The sequence below is a fragment of the Leptonychotes weddellii genome, chromosome 8, assembly GCF_054177405.1.
Source record: "Leptonychotes weddellii isolate Sample4059 chromosome 8, ASM5417740v2, whole genome shotgun sequence".
Classification (NCBI taxonomy): domain Eukaryota; kingdom Metazoa; phylum Chordata; class Mammalia; order Carnivora; family Phocidae; genus Leptonychotes; species Leptonychotes weddellii.
The window spans coordinates 29111363-29129795 of NC_138376.1; the positions used below are offsets into that span (position 1 = coordinate 29111363).

Genomic DNA, 18433 nt, shown 5'->3' on the forward strand with positions numbered 1-18433 from the left:
GTCATTAAGTATCTGCCTTCGGCTCAGGTCATGATCCCAGGGTCCTGGGATAGAGCCCCGCATCAGGCTCCCTGCTCGGTGGGAAGCCTGCTTCTCCCTCTCCCACTCCCCCTGCTTGTGTTCCCTCTCTCGCTGTGTCTCTCTGTCAGATAAATAAAATCTTAAAAAAAAAAACAAACTAATGATGTATTGTGTGGTGACTAACATAATAAAATAAAATTTAAAAAAAGAAATATAAATACAGACATACATCTGTTTTCTTTATTTGTTAATAATACTAATCCTTTCTCTTTTCTTCATTTCTGTTTTCAGCTTAAACTTTGATTCTTTCTCTCATGGCTCTCCATATCTTCGAAAGCCCTGGACTTATTTAAGCATGTTACCTTTACACACAACCACGCAGACATACACCCTTATCTATGATTGCTTTCTATTTATAGCATAGAAAAGTGGAGGTCAGCTTTCTCTGCACACTAATCACTTGTCTGCTTCCTTTTCCTTCTCTTGACATAAGAAATAAATTACTTTCTGTTCCATATTACCTGACCAAATCTGGAAAACATAAAGATTACAGCAACTTCATGCATGTTCACAAGCAGTGTGCAAGCAGATAAAGTGCTTTCCAATTGGAAGCCTCTCTGGTCACTATTTGACATCAATAATTGATTTCTCAGCATGACTATATCTCCTGGGTTTTATACCTTCTAATCCAGTCTCCTTTGATGAAATTTCTTTCTTTGGCTCAAGGTATTTAAGCAAATGGATTTTTTCAATTAAAAAAAAATGTTTAAGTAAAACACAATGAATGCACTTTGCAATGAAGCCATAGTTTCATCACAAATATGTATAGTCAAAATCACCTAGGCTATAAAACATATGAAAAAACATTTACACATATGACCATTTATTTTGTGTTCTTATAATGTAATATGGCATCTAGTACTGTCTGATGTGTGTTTCCCATCATGCCTCTGGTGATTGCTCCTCAGGCCTAAGTGACTTCAAGACCCATGCTGCCACAATGACAGGTGACAGGACTTGTGTGCCCCCACCTGTCTGTGCCTGAGTTGATGCTGTTTATAGCATTGCTCCTTTACCTTATGGTGGCCTGATATTTTGTCAGTCATACTTGAAGAGGCTGAGTCAGCCACCATGGAGTGGCTTCACAGTCATTTCTTGTAGCAGTTGGTGAGCTCAATCATGTGGCAATTAGGTCTGATTATTAAAATGGTCAAGCTGTCTCTACCCATGATCCTATAACATTTGTTTGATGGCTCAGCTTTTGGCAGTGCGTGGATTTGCCTCCCAATGGATTACTCAGGTCCAAGAGAGCCTTTGTGCTCCACAGGGCTTTCCCAGCTGTCATTGATACACATGTTCACATATTGTTTAAGATTGTGCCTCTCAGGATTCTTGAAGGATTTGTTTGGTCTCTGGTTCCCACAGGTGTAACTTTTCAGAGCATCATGCACACATGATTGATTCTAATTTGTATGTGTGTGTCTGTGTCATAAATGTGGACTATGAATTATGAGCCTGGCTTCAAGTGGGTCTTGACCACCTTGCAAAACCTCTTGATAGGCATGCTTTACCATTTGACGTTAGGTATGATTCACATGCTGCTAATTCAGGGGCTGAATGTGCTCTCCAGGCCTCACACCTCTATAGGAGATTGAACCATGCAGTATCATTATTCTCCAAATGCGTAACTCAATCTGGAGCTTGATGCCAATTGGATGCCAATTTGCATTAGTTTTCTGTTTTCTCTTCAGTGTCTCAACAACCATGTCAGTCTGTCATAGCAGATATCAGTGACAACTTATATACTAGTGCAAATCAAGATTTTCAGAGAGGATTTTGCTGAAGCAAGGGGATGGATACTTTTTGTCCTGTTATCTTTTGTTATAGTAAAAATCATCTACAATCTCTTGCTTATGTACTTGTTTTCAGGGCAATGTCATCAACTAGCAGCACTCCCTGAATGCTTGTCTTATAAAAGCCTTATGTTTGTTGGATGGAAAATATACCAAGAGTTAATAGAACTTTGGGATTGAAAGGGACTGGACGATTTCTTCTAATCCCATAACAATCCTAAGCATGCCCCATAGCTACTGTTTGTGGAACATCTGAGGGAAGCCAGGTGAACCTCAGGGTTCTAAACCTCTATCTGAGTGATAGCACTTACCTGCTCTGTCCTCAAACAGAATGATAGGAGGACTGTGGACATCCTAGAAATGCCTTCAGATTGAGTAACAACCCATCTTCCTTGCCTTCATGTGGGAGGGGCTTAGGTGCACCTGGCTTTAGTCACAATTACATCCTTTATAATTCTAGTTTCTGCACATGGTTATCTTCCTTACCAACTGTCAAATCCCTTGTAATCTGGCCAGACTCATCATTGCTTTCTGCAAGGCTACCAAATCTAGTGACCTCCTTGCCAACTTCATTCCCCTTAACTATGCTAGAATGCCAATTCTGGAAACTCTTTCACACCTTGGCTTTCATCCATTACCTTCCTTGGTTCTCCTCCTACCTCTCCTAGGACTGCTTCTCGGTCTACATTGTAGGCTCTTCTCAAGCAAGTTCTGCCCTTGGCCTGGTACCAACATGGATGACATCAGCTATTCTCACAGATGAAACTACTTATGTCTACTTATGACGGACTCATCCAAAGTCCTGGTTCAAGATTCTGGCTCTTCACTTCCAACTGCCAGTATAGAATATTCCATCCTCCTGGAACCTCACCAGTACTACTATCTGGTCATCTTCCTCCTAAACCATCCTTATCAAGATTCTGCTACGTTTGCTTATGTATCACCATGCTCCAGATCACCCAACTCTTGTGAATGGTCCTCTCACATCCAAACAGCTTGGAAGAGGGAAACTTGGAAAGCCTACTGTGGTGGCAGACAAGAGGGGAAAGTAGAAAGTAGTGACAGATGCTACCAGAGGTCAAGTAAGATGGGACCAAAAGTGGTCAGATGGCTTTTTTTTTGTTAAAGATTTTATTTATTTATTTGACAGAGAGATACACAGCGAGAGAGGGAAAACAAGCAGGGGGAGTGGGAGAGGGAGAAGCAGGCTTCCTGCGAGCAGGAAGCCCGATGCGGGGCTCGATTCCAGGACCCTGGGATCATGACCTGCGCCGAAGGCAGACACTTAACGACTGAGGCACCCAGGCACCCCCAGATGGCTTTATCAATAAGGGGACTGTTGTCAAAGGAAGTGTGTCAGTGGAGTGGATGGGAAAGTGGAGGAGTCAGACTTCAAGGTGAGTGAGTGAAACAGGAAATGGAGAGACAGAGAGTATAGACAAGAAGGATAATTGTCTCAAGAAATTTGGCTTTGAAGAGGAGAAGCAAGTTGGAGGAGTGGTTGTAAGAAGAAAGGATTCTTTTTTTTCTTCTTGTAATGATAGGAGAGGCTTGAATCTATTCAAATACACGTGGGAAGAAGCCAGGAGAGAGAGAGAGATAGAGTGAGAGTGCAAAGATAACAGAGAGGGGTAAAAGAGGCAAAGAGGGGCTGGCTCCCAAGTGGAGGGATGTACTCCAAACAGGTGGAGGGACACCATACCCATTGTAGTAAGAGTAATAAGGGAGGAAAATGTGTAGGTGCACGTGAGTTTGTCAGTTTGATGGCAAGAAGTTAAGGGGGTCCCCATCTGACACTTTCTATTTTCTCCTTGAAGAAGGAGGCAAAGTGATCTCAGGAGCAAGAAGGTGTCGGAGGAGAGATTTAAGGAGAATGGCAGATGTTTGAGAAAGTAGGCTACTGAGGGGGACAAGGAAAGATTGCTGAATGGTTTTGAAAATCCCATCAAGTCTAGTGGCAACTGTGTAATGGTCTGACTATTGTTTGGCAGCCTGGAATAGGTGTAGGAAGGGGGACATTTGGATTCATCTCGGGTTGGCGTTTTGCTGGGAAAATGATGAAAAGAATGGATCTAGACTACATAGGAAAGAAGTGAAGAAAAGGTGAAGTTCAAGAGGTCTTCAGAAATGATGAGGTCAGGGAATTCAGGTCAAGATCCTAAATGAAGGCTGAAGAAGCCCAGATGATGGAGGATGCTCAATGAATGGGGGCAGATAGTATTGGGGGCATGTGGCCAGATGATGTGCTTATCAGAGCACCAGAGATTCTCAGAAAGAATGAAGGGACAATTGGGAAGGACTGTGTCTTTAGAGTTGAGCAAGGCTCCTCTTAAGAGGAAGAAGATGGAGAGATTGTTCTGTGAAGAGGTGGAAAAATGGGAGAGTTGGTTAACCATCAAACCACTCCGGAGGGAACAATGGAAAGGTTGGTTGGGGCAAGGGAAAGGAAGCCTAAAGTAGCACATAGAGAAGATAGCGCAGTTCAGGGAATTAACATTTTGGCACATGAGATGTGGTGGATTAAGCAGACGCCAGAATTAGCCCCAGGTTTCTCACTTGTACTCAGGTTCTGTTGGAGCCAACCATGTCCTGGATTAACAACATCACAGAGAACAAGTGTGCCTCAGGGGGCTGTGGAAGGAGTCTGCTCATACTACTGACAGCCTTCCTAATATTTTGCTTGTACTGTGAGGCATTTCTGTTCCTACTTGTCAAATTTGTTCTTAAAACAAATGTGGGTCAGTGAACTGTCAGTAGCCCGCTGTGCAGATCTTTTTACAGAGCAGTGGTTCTCAGCCCTGCCTCTACAATTGAATCACCTGGGAAACTTTTAATATATAGTAATGCCTGGGGCTCCAGACCAATTATATCAGAACCTCTGGTGATGAGGCCTGTAGAGTCTGTACAATTAGTTTTCTTAAAAGCTCCCTTGGTCATTCTAATGTGTAAAGAAGCTGGGCCTTAGGCTTGCTACCCAGTATGTGGTCCACCAGCCAATAGCGTTGTTATCACCTGGGAGCTTGATATAAATGAGGAATTTCAGGCCCCCACCCTTGACCTGCCTACTGAATCATGACGTGTGTTTTAATACGAGCTCTTTCCCCAGCTGATACCTATGAGCATGAAAGCTGGAGAAGCCCTGCCTTGAAACAATGCTGATTCTGGGGTCTCACCTCTGATTTTATTGATCTGGGTTGTGGCCTGGGAATCGGGAGTTTTAAAGGCTTCCCAGATATTTTTAATTTTCAGCCAAGCTTAAGATTCCCCCACCTTACAGCATCTAGCAAAGCATCAGGAGAGGTGCCTGGTGCCTTTTTATTCAACTGGGTGGATCAACCCCATCTTTGATTAATGATTTCTGACCTTTATTTAACTTACTAATGAACTCCATTTGCTTCTCATTTGGGGGAAAAACTGCCTGTCATACACTTGTGGCAGGAACATCATTTCTCCTCATCTTTGGAGATGCTACTGGGAGGCTTGGTAACTAATAAGACAGGAAATACTGTCCAACCTAAGGCCCATTACATAAGGACTGGTTCATTTATTAAAGGAAAAAAATGGCCGACAGGACTATTATTACAGAATGCCAACCTCCTCCTGATCAAATTGAGACAAGAAACCTTCCTGATTAGTTATTTCTTTCGGCTTTTCTTAGGCCTTGTTTGAAGTGATACTTGAACTCTACAGCTTTCTTTAAGCCAACTGACTACACAAGTCAAACAACAGTAATTAGTTTGCTGAAATTTAGGTTACTACTATTATAGGAATTAAGACATAACAAGTGTTACTTTAGACCTGAATTTCCAAAGTATAACCCCAGCCTAATAGTGAATTTTTTAAAGAACAGACTTGACAAGTGTTTTAAGATTTCATTGTGCTGTATGAGTTTGAAGGGAAAAAATTTTTTTCAAAACATCTCATTTGGACCACATGCAACTCAGATGTTTGAATAGTCAAATCACCCATTTCCATATGGATGGTTAAATCTCATGAACAGAAGGTTATTATTGGTGAAGACTTTCCCCAACTCCCCAACTTTTTGTTTCTCACTTCAGAGTCAAACATATGAATGCATGAATCACTTTTCCAGCACTGATGATTGAAATTTTGTTTAAGAATTATTAAAACTAAATTGGTGCCAAGACAAAAGTACTGCTTTTCAAGTTTTTATAAAGAAAAATGTATCAATAGTCTTTTAAATTATACAGGCTTCGGAAAACACAGATTTTGATTCCATTAGCCTTGATATTAGTCTACAAGAAAGATGGTCATTCATTTTCTTAAATTCAATACTGAAAAATTCAGTGGATTTACTGTAGTTTGAATTCCACAAGATCATGTTTTTCTTTTCAGGAAGCCAAAGCAAAACTATCAAGACTTGAGAAACTATGTATCTTTTCCATGTTCTCTGGGTGAGAATGGCCCATGGAACAGTTCCCTACCCTCCACTCTCAGGCCTCAAATATATTTATTTAACCTTTTCCTTTCTTGACAGCTCAAGGTGATCTCTGTTCTAGATTCCATCTACCAGCATACTAAGAGTGTTACCTAAATCAGGAGGTGTACTGCTCACGTAAACTAGACAACATCATGCATATCCCCCAGCAGGGAGAAGATAGGAGATGCTCTCTCCCTAATTGCACTCGAGGTTTTCAGAGCTTTCTGACAATGGCTAAGTCTTCAAAGCCGGCATGTTACATGTTACATGTTGCATGTTACACGAGAGACAATCCCGCTCATTCATCGTCTGGCACCTATGTCAATGCCATATGGAGAGAGGTTAAATTTACAATTTAGTTGGAATTTAAAATGTTAGAGAAAGATTCAGTTATTCAATTTGTGCAGATGGACAGTTAAGACCAAGATTCATGTCTTGTGCATTATGACCTTGTAGGTTCATAGATCAGGGATGAATTTTAAAATATCACAAAATAGGGTCAATTGAATTCCAACTACTCTACTTGGAATCACAGTGTCTAATATGCCACGTGGAGGCACACTTAGTGTTGAATGATGAAAATGACATTCATGGAGGGACTTACAAGAAAGAATTGTATATTATTGTTTGGTCATTATTGGTTTACAACTTTCTGGGGAGCTTTCCAGGTGTATCTGAAACCAACGCCCATATGCGGAAGACAGGGAGAGACTATAGGAAGAGGCAGACCACTCCAGATTGGTATGTGGCAGGTTTTATAAGTAAGGGTACTTACTTATAAGAGGCTTATCTTGGGTGGCCACAAGCCGAATAGATCTCTGTACCCACCCGCCAAATGTTAAAAGTTTACATAGAGGACTTAACTGAGTCCAGGCCCGTATACCATCCAGATGGCCTCAACAACACATCACCATTGTCCGTAGGGTAGACTACAGGCTATGTCCATAGGGCGGACTCTGGGAACAGGAAAGGCAAGTGGAACACACATTTCAAGGACAGGAGAGGTAGGGAGGATTCTTCAATTGCCTGGGTGAAGCTCACGGGTCAGCTGGTGGCCATGTCCTCTTGATAACCTCCCCCAACACTCTCTGACCAGCTCTTATAATCTCCTGGACCCCCCCTCGTCTGCAACAGACCTGAGACGTCAGCAAGGGGTTTCACTAGCATAAAGGAGGTTCTTTGGGCAGCCATCGGCTACACGGCAGGCAGATGCCACAGCAACAGTATGGACACATGCAAGAGAAAACACAGATTAAGACAATGATCCCAAAATTAGTCACAACTTTCTCCACCAAGAGCTCCATGGCTCAAACTACTGATTTATTAAGTCCCCTGGGCTGGGATTTGGATTACCCGGGCCATTCACTGGTGTCCTCATGTGCTTTAATAAAGATGATACATTAGCAGACTCATCAGGAATGAACACAAGACTTTCTATTTGGATAATGGCAGAGGTGCCTCCTTGTGAGGCAGTAATAATGTCCAAGGCCCCATCCTGTTTTGGAGGACAATTTTTCTCAGTAGAGACGTTTCAGTGTTTGATAAGGACAGGCTCTGTTGGCTATCATTCAAGTCTTGCTGAATGGATTTAGTAAGGGCTTCTGTGTGTGCTAGAATGTCCTCCAGGCCAATGGAGAGACAAAGACTGTGGCCAAACGATTGTACCAGTGGAAAACTACATATCCACCTGGCCTTGAGGAGAGGGAAACTGGCAGATTTAGGAACTTGACCTGGTTGTGCATACCATCCATGTTGGTTGAGGGAGGCAGCCCCGTCAGGCATGAGCAGATGGACTGGGGGTGGGATATGCCAGACCAGGACACCCACTTTCTCCCCTCTTTCAGTGATGCATGTTCCATTTCAGGCATAGTGCATTTGAACAGGCCTGGCTTGCAGCAGGACAGTGGGATCCCAGTGAAGATTGGGTAGATCCCCCTCATCCATGGGTGCAAAGTAACACCTATCCCAGCAGGACATCCCATTGCAATTTCCAGTATGTAACTCCTTTTCCAGGCGTCGTGGGGCTTGGTGTTCTCAGCAGCATAGCATGTTGATCCACAGTGAGAGCTGGGGCAGTGGCTGTTTCCTGCAACTTCCATACCTTTATGGGATTGAGGACCTTGGCAGGGGTCCCCAGTCTGGCATAGAGGGCAACAGGCCCCACTGATGGGTCATTCAAGTGTATTAAAGCCGGAGTGTACTGTAGCTCACGGGCCAAGGTAGTTTTACCTATTACTATTTAATCTGCTGCTTTAATATTCCAGGTGTCCTTTCACCCACCTCCCCAACATGCTGCTTGTGGGTTCTAGGGGAGATGGAGCTGCCATGCAATGTCATGTGCTTTTGCCCAGTCCTGCACATCATGACCTTTGGAATGTGACCCCTGATCACTGTCTTAGTCAATGAGGGTATCCATACATACTACTTAGCTTCTCTAGTCCCCTAATGGTGGTAGCCTGCTTGGGTTAGGCCAGATGTGGTGTCTACACAAATGAAGGCATATTTAGAATTTTCACTCAGAGTGAGGGGCCAATATAATGAATTTTCCAATCCCTTGCTGGTTGGGAACTCTGGTGGATGGTCCCAGACTCCTTTAGAAGTTACCTTGGGCATTGTTTAGAACACACAGGACATGCTGTTACTCCATTAACCAAGCCACTGTATTTCAAGAGCGATCTGGTTGGCATCTTTGGCAATATGCCATCCCACCTCAATGCAATGGTGGATGCTCTTCCTATGCACCCAGGCTGCTATATCTACTGAAGGGCCAGTTGCTAGGGCTTATATCTGAGCTAGAACATCAGTTTCTTGATTGACAGGGGTTGTCAGTGCCTTATGAGCCAGGATGTGGAAGACAGTGAGGATGGCCTCAGGCTCTGGCAGATGAACCAAGATGGTGCCCCCCATACATCTTGACCCCACAATGGCCTACTCATTATCATTCACCCCTCGGCTTCCCATTGTCCAAGCGATAGAGTTAATCCCTTTAGAACAGCCCAAGTGTTGAAGCACCTGGGTGGCCCAGCTGATTAAGCCTCCAACTCTTGGTTTTCACTCAGGTCATCATTATCTCAGGGTCATGGGATCGAGCCCCGCATTGGGCTCTGTGCTCAGCACAGAGTTTTCTGGAGGTTATCTCCCTCTCCCTCCCCTTCTGCTCCCCACTCTGCTCCTCCCTCTGTTTCTCCCCTTACTCACATGCTCTCTTTCTCTCTCTAAAATAAATAAATAAAATCTTTAAAAAAGAGAGAGAGAGAGAAGAAAAACCCAAGTGTCAATGCAAAGGGTTAAAGGTCAGGGCTCATGAGTAATGACCAGCCAGACCACTCTGAGTTCCGCCTCTGCTGCATGAGAAGCTCTAGCTGGAGGAGCTCTGTACCCAGACCTCCTGGAGTCACAGACATATCTAACTCAAGTGGTAGCACTGGTTGGGAGATGCCCAGAGCTTTTGTCTGCTTCACTAGTATTTTTATCTTCTCAAAAGTGGCTTGCTGCTCTGACCCCCAGTCCCACATATGCCCCTTCCTTGTCAGGAAGTATAAGGGACAGAGGCACCATGCTGGGTGGGGAATAAAAGTCCTCCAAACCCCCAAATCTCCACAAAGTCTTATACCTCTTTCACGTTCTCGAGGGTTGGATGAGCTTGCCCTTATCAATCACAACAACTGGGGCAAGATGCTGCTTACCCCACCCAACGACTCTCAAAACCTTAGAGCAGTGCCTGGGCCTTTAATTTTCTGTGGGTTCACTGCTCATCTTCTCCCCCAAATGTTCCAGCAAAGTCTGCAGAGTGTCCTGCCGCAGAAACAAATCTTCACATGTTAACATTCTATTTTCAGTGTAATAGGCCCATTTTACTGATGTGGGGAAGGAGGATAGGGACAGGTCTTGGACTACCATGCCATGCCATATGGTGGGGCTGTGAAGGTCACCTCAGGGAAGCACTTGAAAGGTCCATTGCTGCCCCTCCCACGTGGAGGCCAATTTGATCCTGTGACCCAGTGGCCAGCGGTCTATTGAGAAAAACATTTGCTACATCCAGCACAGCATAGTAAATGCCTAACACCATGACCAAGATATCTAAGATGGTGGCAATGTGGGGCACAGCTGCATATTGAATAGGGAGGCACTACCTCGTGTGATTTTTGGCAGGTCCACCATCATCTGCCACAAGCCACCTGGCTTTTTTACCCACCAGAGCAGGCTGTTGAGAGTACTGTGGGCACAGCATACAACACCCACTCAGGGCAGTTCTTGGATAGTTTCTCCTATCTCCTTCTGCACCCTCAGGCAATTGATACTGTTTGACAGCTACCTCTTTTCAGGGTGAATGGTAGGCTTAGGGGTTCCCAGTTGGCATTTTCCCTCAGCACTGCTTTGATTACTGTAAGCTGGAGCAGAAGTCACCAATAGAGTTCTGCAGTTTGACCTTGTAGGATATTAGTGTCCACCATGTTTTCTGGTATTGGAGAGAAAAAAAAACACCTCACATTCTTGGGGGTAGAACACCCAATTTGCAGGGTCAGTAGGACCATCCTGATCATAATTGTTTGCCCTCCATAATCATCGATGACACTGAGGGTCCAGGAAACTTCTGAGGTTTACCACGTCGTAGAGTACCTTCAACTCCAATATCCACCAGAGCCGCCACTTTTGTTTATTCCTGGGGGACAGGTGAGTCGTGAACTCAACATGAGTCCTCTGATCACCTGCAGTGGTCCCCACCCGGAAGCACTCTTGGACGGCATCCAACAATACCCTGGGCGTAGGAGACACCCACCCCGAATAAGACTGCACCCCTGAGGCCTCTGCTGGTAGGGGAAGATGGGGTGGGTCCAAATTGTTGTTCAAATTTCAAGACTTCCCCATAGTTTCCACAGGTTATTGGTCTATCTGTTCAGGTTTGGTCCCTGCAGCAATGAGGCTAAACCACATTTTCATCTGGGCTAATTTTACTCTACCCTTTATAGCTGACTGGGATAGCCTTTTGACTTTCTGAGCTCCCTCTCTTGTCTCGGGTCTATCCCACAGCCCATACCAGATCCCAGGATCTGTCAGTTTCCCCCAGATCAGCAATGGATTTCCCAACACCATAATATCTTGCCCCACAACTGGGTTTAGTGTGGATCAGCGTCCCGCACCAGATGCTGGGGACAGGCTAGAGTATCTTGGCTTTCTTTCCCGCAGTGAATGTGGCCCGATCAGGCCCTGCAAAGACGGGGGTGTAGATGGCCTATGTCATTCCCAACTCCCTAAGAATTTGTTGTACCTCCTCTACAGATTTTCATGGTCCCATCTTCCCAGGGAGGTCACCTTCCTTGGGCAAGCTTCCCTGCAGGCTAGAACAGTCCAATCTGTAAGGGAATGCGTACCTCAAACCAGCCCTCCCCACCGAGCACCATGCCGGCACTGCTGGAGGGCAGGGTGTATGGAGATGTTGCTCATATTTTCTGCCACCTGACCAGGCAGAGGAATGCCATGGCCCCCTGTATCCCATAGCTGCACTAACCATGCTTGGGAACTTTTCTTGGCCTTTTGCTGGAACTTGGCAGCTGTATCAATAAGCTCAATGGGAGTATACTCTCTCATCATGAACGTTTCCTGAACTGGGGCTGCCCCACTGGCTGGGGTTGCGATTGCTGTGCTTTTGCATTCCTTTGTACTAGGATGGCAGGGTGTTTTGTCCATTTCACACTCAATCCCCACAACACCCCTCCTTCCCTCTCATCACTTTGCCAGGCATTCTCTTTCCCACAGCGCATTAGGCACAGTTTCTCAAAGAAGCACATTAAATGGGCCAGCGTTTCTGGGGTGCCCCTGTATGCACGTGGTGGTTCACAAGCCTCTGACATACAGGCCACCCCTCCCCACGTAGAGGTTGGTGGTCAACGCAGGATTTTTCCCTTGGATGCCTTTCCCAAGGCCAGTTTCTTTGGTCTCCTGGCAGGCTCGCCAGTTATTGGTTTGCAACCTTCTTGGAAGTTTCCCTGGTGAAATCTGAAACTGGCCCCCTTCCTTGGAGGGCAGAGAGAAACCCAAGAAAGAGGTAGGCCACTCCAGGATGGTAGGTGGCAGGTTTAATAAGCAAGGGGATTTATACATGAGGCTTGTCTCGGGCCTCCACAAGAGGAGTAGATCGTCACACCCACCCACCAAATATAAAGGTTTATCTAGAGGCCTTCACTGGGTTCAGGCACGAACACCATCCAGAGGGTCTCAACATGTTCTTGAGCAGCTTCTGGGAGGCAGGAAGGCAGAGGGCTGCAGGTTCCAAAAACAGGGAAGGAAGTGGAGTCTCTGATTGCCTGGGTGCAGCTCATAGGTGGTCACATTCTCTCGATGACCTCCCTCCCCTAACAGTCATACACCACCGACTGGCAAATGCACACATGTTTGTTTTACTACTAGAGTGTGGGATCCCCAGTATTGAACACTGAGGTCAACATAATCACATGCTGATCAAATCACTTCAAGTGACTCCAAGGATGGAGTATGGATAGGCCCTGACCAGCAATTGCTCTCAGGCAAACTTGCACCGTTTCCTGGCCCCTGTAGTGAACTTTTGGTGTCATAAAATCTTCCTTTACTACAAGGCCCTCTCAGTTTTGTGAAACTATAGCTTTATAAGAATCACCTACAGGGGCGCCTGGGTGGCTCAGTCAGTTAAGCATCTGCCTTTGGCTCAGGTCATGATCCCAGAGTCCTGGGCTCAGGTAATCATCTCAGGGTCCTGGGATCAAGTCCCACATCGTGCTGCCTGCTCAGCGGGGAGCCTGCTTCTCCTTCTCTCTCTGTGTGCGTGCTCTCTCTCTCCCTCTCTCTTTCTCTCTCTCAAATAAATAAAATCTTTAAAAGACAAAAAAAAAAAAGAATCACATATAAAAGCCCTACAATCAGCTACTCTGTTTGATTGACCTTTTAGATTAATGCAAGCATTCTTCTTTAGCACGCAAATCCTGTTTTAGAGAGCACTCTGAGTACACCTTATTGATGCAAATATAACCAAATCATTTGCCTACTCTAAATATTCAGTGGCTTCCCACTAGCCACAAAATCAAGTCCAAACTCTGACCCTGAAAAGTCCCGCCTCTACCTTCGTGCTAACCTTATCTGCCAACATTGCCTCACCTTTCGCCTAGACCTCCGTGTTTTTTGCACACGCTATTCATCTAACTGAAATTGTCCCATCCGGCAAACTCCTACGTATCTTGCAAGAGTCACCTTCAACTTCATCTTCTCGATTCAGCCTTCCTTGAGCTGTCTTCCCGAGTGGTTTATTTCGTTCACACCTCTGCTCATAACAACATTGTGTCTTCCTCCACATTCCTTCTAGACTGAGCTCCTGGAATGCGGGGTCGATGGATGGCCTTTTCATCTTTGTGGTCATCCCATCCACAGCACTGCCTGGTACACGGTGGCCACGCCTGAGAAGTTTAATGAATGAATAAATGAATGAATAAATGAATGAATAAATGAATGCCTCCCCCGCTGTCTAATATCTAAAAAGGGACTTGGGAACCAGAAGAACTTGACTCTCTCATTCAGCCAGGCTAGGGGCCTGTTCTTTATTTCCAGCTTTGAGGGATAGTAACTCAGTGCCTTGCAACTTTTTCTCTTCCTTCTAATCCCAGTCAAACTTGATAAAATATTCTCACTGATGTGCTGGTTTGTGCATAATCGTTCTCAGATCTCACTGGGAGGAGCGGGGACATACATATTCCAAAATTTACTCATGATCATGAGTCAAGAGTCTCATGATTTTCACTATTAACATGGGAGCCAAATGTAATATAGAGGTCACAGATAAATCTTCCTAAGGTTTTGAAGTCCATTTGAAGTTTAGGGCCTAGTTTCTAACATAATTGCTACTCTCAAAGACTTCTCTTATGGAATTGAACAGCATATTAAGTGTAAAGAAAGACCCCAATATCTGGAGCCACGTATTGCCTTAAAATAACTGCATTATGCACATTAAAACACATAGCTTTCCTTTCCAGTGTGATTGCTCTGTTTAATCAAATTGAAAGTTGGGTTTTCTATTTTGGCATTATGCCTCGTTTCCTTAGACAAAATGAAATTGTTCCATTATAGCAAATAGAAGCTTGATAATGGCTCGATTCGAGTTTTCATTGGAATGCTGATCTCAGGATATTTACTATTCCAGTCTTGTTCCTAAATAGCGTGTTTTCAAATAGAGACTCTGAGCTCGGCCTGGGTTACAATCTTTAGACCCTTGAATGGTTGAAACCCCAGGAGAGAATTTCAAACCAAGGGTCTGTCTGAGGCAGAAAGGGTGCTGCTTTCCTGCTGTCAGCCAGCAAGGAATACCCAGCTCATTGCAGGTCCCCACAGAAACAAAACACAAGAAGAAATATGCCCCTGAGGTTCAATCTCAACTCCTCTTGGGAGGGCACGCATTTAGAGATTGGTAAGCAACTCGCACGTGGCCCTGCTCCCTTCCTGTTTCTCGAGTGGACTGCACCAAGACATAGGGATCCTCTTTTCTTTTTTTCAGGCTTCCTCACAGCAATGAGGCAAGAAGTGACTCGTGCCCACAAAGGCTGGGCCCTGGACTCCGTGACCATCCACAACGAAGTTCTGCGGCAGACCAAGGAGGAGATCACATCGCCCCCTGTGGTAGGCGCCACGGGCTATAGCATGGGCAGTTCTGGAACCTGGGTTAAAAGCTCAAATTCTGCTTGACACTGACCCATGAGTGCCTCAGTTAAGTCCATTGGCTTTGTGGCTGGGGTTTCCTTGGTCCTCACCAAGAGACCTCAATGCTGGGGTGGGATTTAATGGCAAGCACTGGAACTCCCCAGAGAGCATGTCTTTATAATTTCAAGTTACACTTGTGTTTGCTAAAAGTGGGTTTTCCACACATCTCCAGCTCCTGCTGTGGGCTGCTTACAGACTGGACAAGGGTCGGGGGCGGTGGAGACCAACAGTACCTGCAGTCCTGAGCTCTGGGGTCAGTTCCAGCAGTGCCCCCTGCTAGCTGCGGGACCCTGGGTGGAGGGACACCCGGAAGGGGGCAGAGTGGTGGGCCCCAAGGTAAGCAGATGCCGTTGGGAGCCACTGCTTGGACACTGACCTGCTCTGTGAACTTGGGAAAGTTCTTTAACTTTTTGAGCCTCAACTCCCTCATCTGTGAAATAAGGATGATGATTCAACCTCGTGAAAGACGGTTTTGAGGATCAACTGGAATCATTTAGGACTCCCTATTCAATACATCAGCCTCATTTTTCCTTTCTCTGATTTTCATTCCCTCAGTTGTCAAGGAAGAGGACTGGGCCAGATGAATTCCAAGTTCTGGCCCTTTCTGCCACTTGAAGCAAGGGTCACTTACAGCAAGGCCACTTCCAGTGTCCAATATCCTGGTCCTCATTTCTGTCTGCCAGCCCACCAGAAACACACTTAACCTCCACATTTCCACCAGCAACCTCTCCATTCAAGGCAACCCTAGGCTATTTCAATCATGCCCCTCAAAATTCTTCCAGCATTTTCCCTTTAGAATTACGCAATTCCAAAGTCACTTCCATGTCTGAGGTATTTGTCAGGGCAGCACCCTGTTTCCTGGCACCAAGCTATGTACTCGTTTCCTAAGGCAGCTGCCACCAAGTACCACAGACTGGGGGGCTTAAAACAGAAATTTCTTTCCTCAGAGGTCAGGAGGCCAGAAGTCCGAGATCAAGGTATTGGCAGAGTTGGTTTCTTCTGAAGGCTCAGGGTGGGGCGGGAGGGGTGGGGAGAAGGAATCTGTTCCGTGTGTCTCTCTCAGCTTCCGATGGTTGCAGGTAGTCCTTGGTGTTCCTTGGCTTATAGCCGCTGCCTCCATTGTCACATGACCTTCTTCTCTCTGCGTGTCTCTGTGTGTCCCCTCCTCTTCTCACAAGAACACCAGTCATATAGGGTTTAGAGCCCACTTTAATCCAATATGACCTTAGCTAATTCCATCTGCAAAGGCCCTATTTCCACATGGCCACATTCAGAGGTTCTAAGTGGACATGACTTTTCGGGGGGGACACTTTTCAGCCCGCTACACCTTCTAACTATGACTTTGTAGAGTTCTGAGATGAAAAGGAACCTAAAAGGAGTACAGTTTACTGTTGGTTGCTACCTGAATGGTTGTGTCATTCATACAGTAATTGTCACCCACTGGCAATGATAGTAATCATATGTCCTGATTTTCTGGGATTGCTCCTGGTCTTACTGTCAAACCATGTACTTTATAGGTTTGGGTTCAAAAAATATGGTCCTCATACTCTTAGCTCACATGAGAGGATTCTAGAAAATACTTTGCAATTAATCTCACTCTCTTTTATTATAATCTACATTTGCTGCCCCTTACCTACTCCTCATTGGAAAGGAAAAATGGTCACCACCTTCTACATAGATATATCTTATGGGCTTACGCGATTATCAGAGTCTCCCCGTGATTCCCTCTAGCCTTTCTTTTCTTACTGAATATATGTTCTATGGCTCCCCATGGTCTACAAGGTAAAGTTCAAACTCTTCACTTTGGCATCAAGACTTTTCCACAGTCAGGCCCTAACTTATTTTATAACCACTGAACCCTCTGCTAAATAAAATGCTTGGGCTTTCCTACCTATCCTACCTATCTTTGTACTATTGCTGCTGCCTGGATGTCTACCCTCTGTCCTCTGTCTTCCCCCAAGTAGCCCATCCTTCAAAGCCGTCTCCTCCACAAAGACCCCTAAGCCCTCCAGCCCAGGGTGGCCTTTCACGTAGTCTCAGTGCTGGTCACCAGGCAGCCCCTATAACAAGGGTGTGCTGGTATTCAACTCATGTCTTTCCCCCAGATTTAATGGTGAAGAGCTCAAGGGCAGGGTTCCTTTGTGTGAAAGAGAAAGAGGGAATGACTGCCACCCCTGTTGAACCAACGCACCCAGTCCCTATTATGCCTACGCTAGCTCTACCACACCTGGCCTCTGGGGGCGCTCTGACTCGCCCGCTCGCCAGGCCCGGCTGCACATATCTCACTCCCTCCTTCGGCTGAGATGGTTAGAGCTGCAGGTTGGCTTGGCTGGCACAGGCTGAGATCCCATGTGGCTCCCAGCTCCAAATCCCATTCCTTGTTCTGACCCTACACTGACTCAGACCAGATCGCTATGAGACTTAGCTCCTTGTAGAGGTGATTTGGTTCTGCTGCCTAAGTCTGTTGTCCCCAGCGGGCTACCCCTACACTCAAATGAGCAATAACGGGAACAGTTCTGCAGCCCTTATGGCCCCAAGATAGGCTACAGGGGAAAACTGGGCTCAGTATTTCACTAATACAATGTGCCCAGTGGTTGTTTTGTTCTTTCAGTGGCCTTTTAAGACTGGTGTATATCTTCTTTCTAAACTGACGACCCTTATTAGAGTAATGGATGTCCATCTCACAGCATCTAATTTTTTTCAAAAATCCTATTTCCTTATGCCTGACTCTTCCAGGAAGGTGTGTATATTTATGGGCTGTATATGGATGGAGCCGCCTGGGACAGACGGAATGGGAAGCTTACAGAATCCACCCCCAAGGTGCTCTTCACGCAGCTGCCTGTGCTGCACATCTTCGCCATTAATCCCGCTGCGCCCAAGGACCCCAAGCTCTATGTGTGTCCTGTTTACAAGAAGCCCAGGCGTACCGACTTGACCTTCATCACTGTGGTGTATTTGCGAACGGTTTTGTCCCCAGATCACTGGATCCTGAGAGGAGTGGCTCTTCTGTGTGACATCAAGTAAATTCATTTCCACTTGCTGAGGGCGCTGTAGCCATGTAGCCAGCCAGTGCTAATGAGAGCCGTGGTGATGTGTGTCTTTTCTCCCGGGTAACTGCTGGAGTACTCTTTTTAAATTAAAAAGTTGATATTCTACAATCACTTGTGTGTGAGTTTTCCCTCATGTCAATATTCAAAAAAAAAAAAACCAGTTCTAAAGTAATGTAGGAAATCATATTCCATTATAATTATTTGTTTAGATAAAGTCCCATCTTCATGTTAGAACATTGGAAGGTTTGAATTTTTTAAAAATCTAAAACAAAGTATTAATTTCTTGTATTCTAAAAGAGGCCTAATAGATGCGAGCTTTTCTCTCAAATGAAAACCTCATTTCCCTGGAA

At 45.4% G+C, this 18433-nt stretch overlaps 1 protein-coding gene across 1 annotated transcript in view; it reads left to right on the plus strand.

Moving 5' to 3' along the window:
- Positions 1 to 18149, plus strand: part of DNAH8 (dynein axonemal heavy chain 8) — a 251864-nt gene extending 233715 nt beyond the window's left edge. Inside the window, exons 65-66 of the mRNA XM_081827548.1 lie at positions 14831 to 14952; positions 17770 to 18149. Of these exons, the coding sequence (XP_081683674.1) occupies positions 14831 to 14952; positions 17770 to 18057 (410 nt within the window). The 3' untranslated portion in view covers positions 18058 to 18149. The remainder of the gene's footprint in view (positions 1 to 14830; positions 14953 to 17769) is intronic.
- Positions 18150 to 18433: the final 284 nt, after the last annotated feature.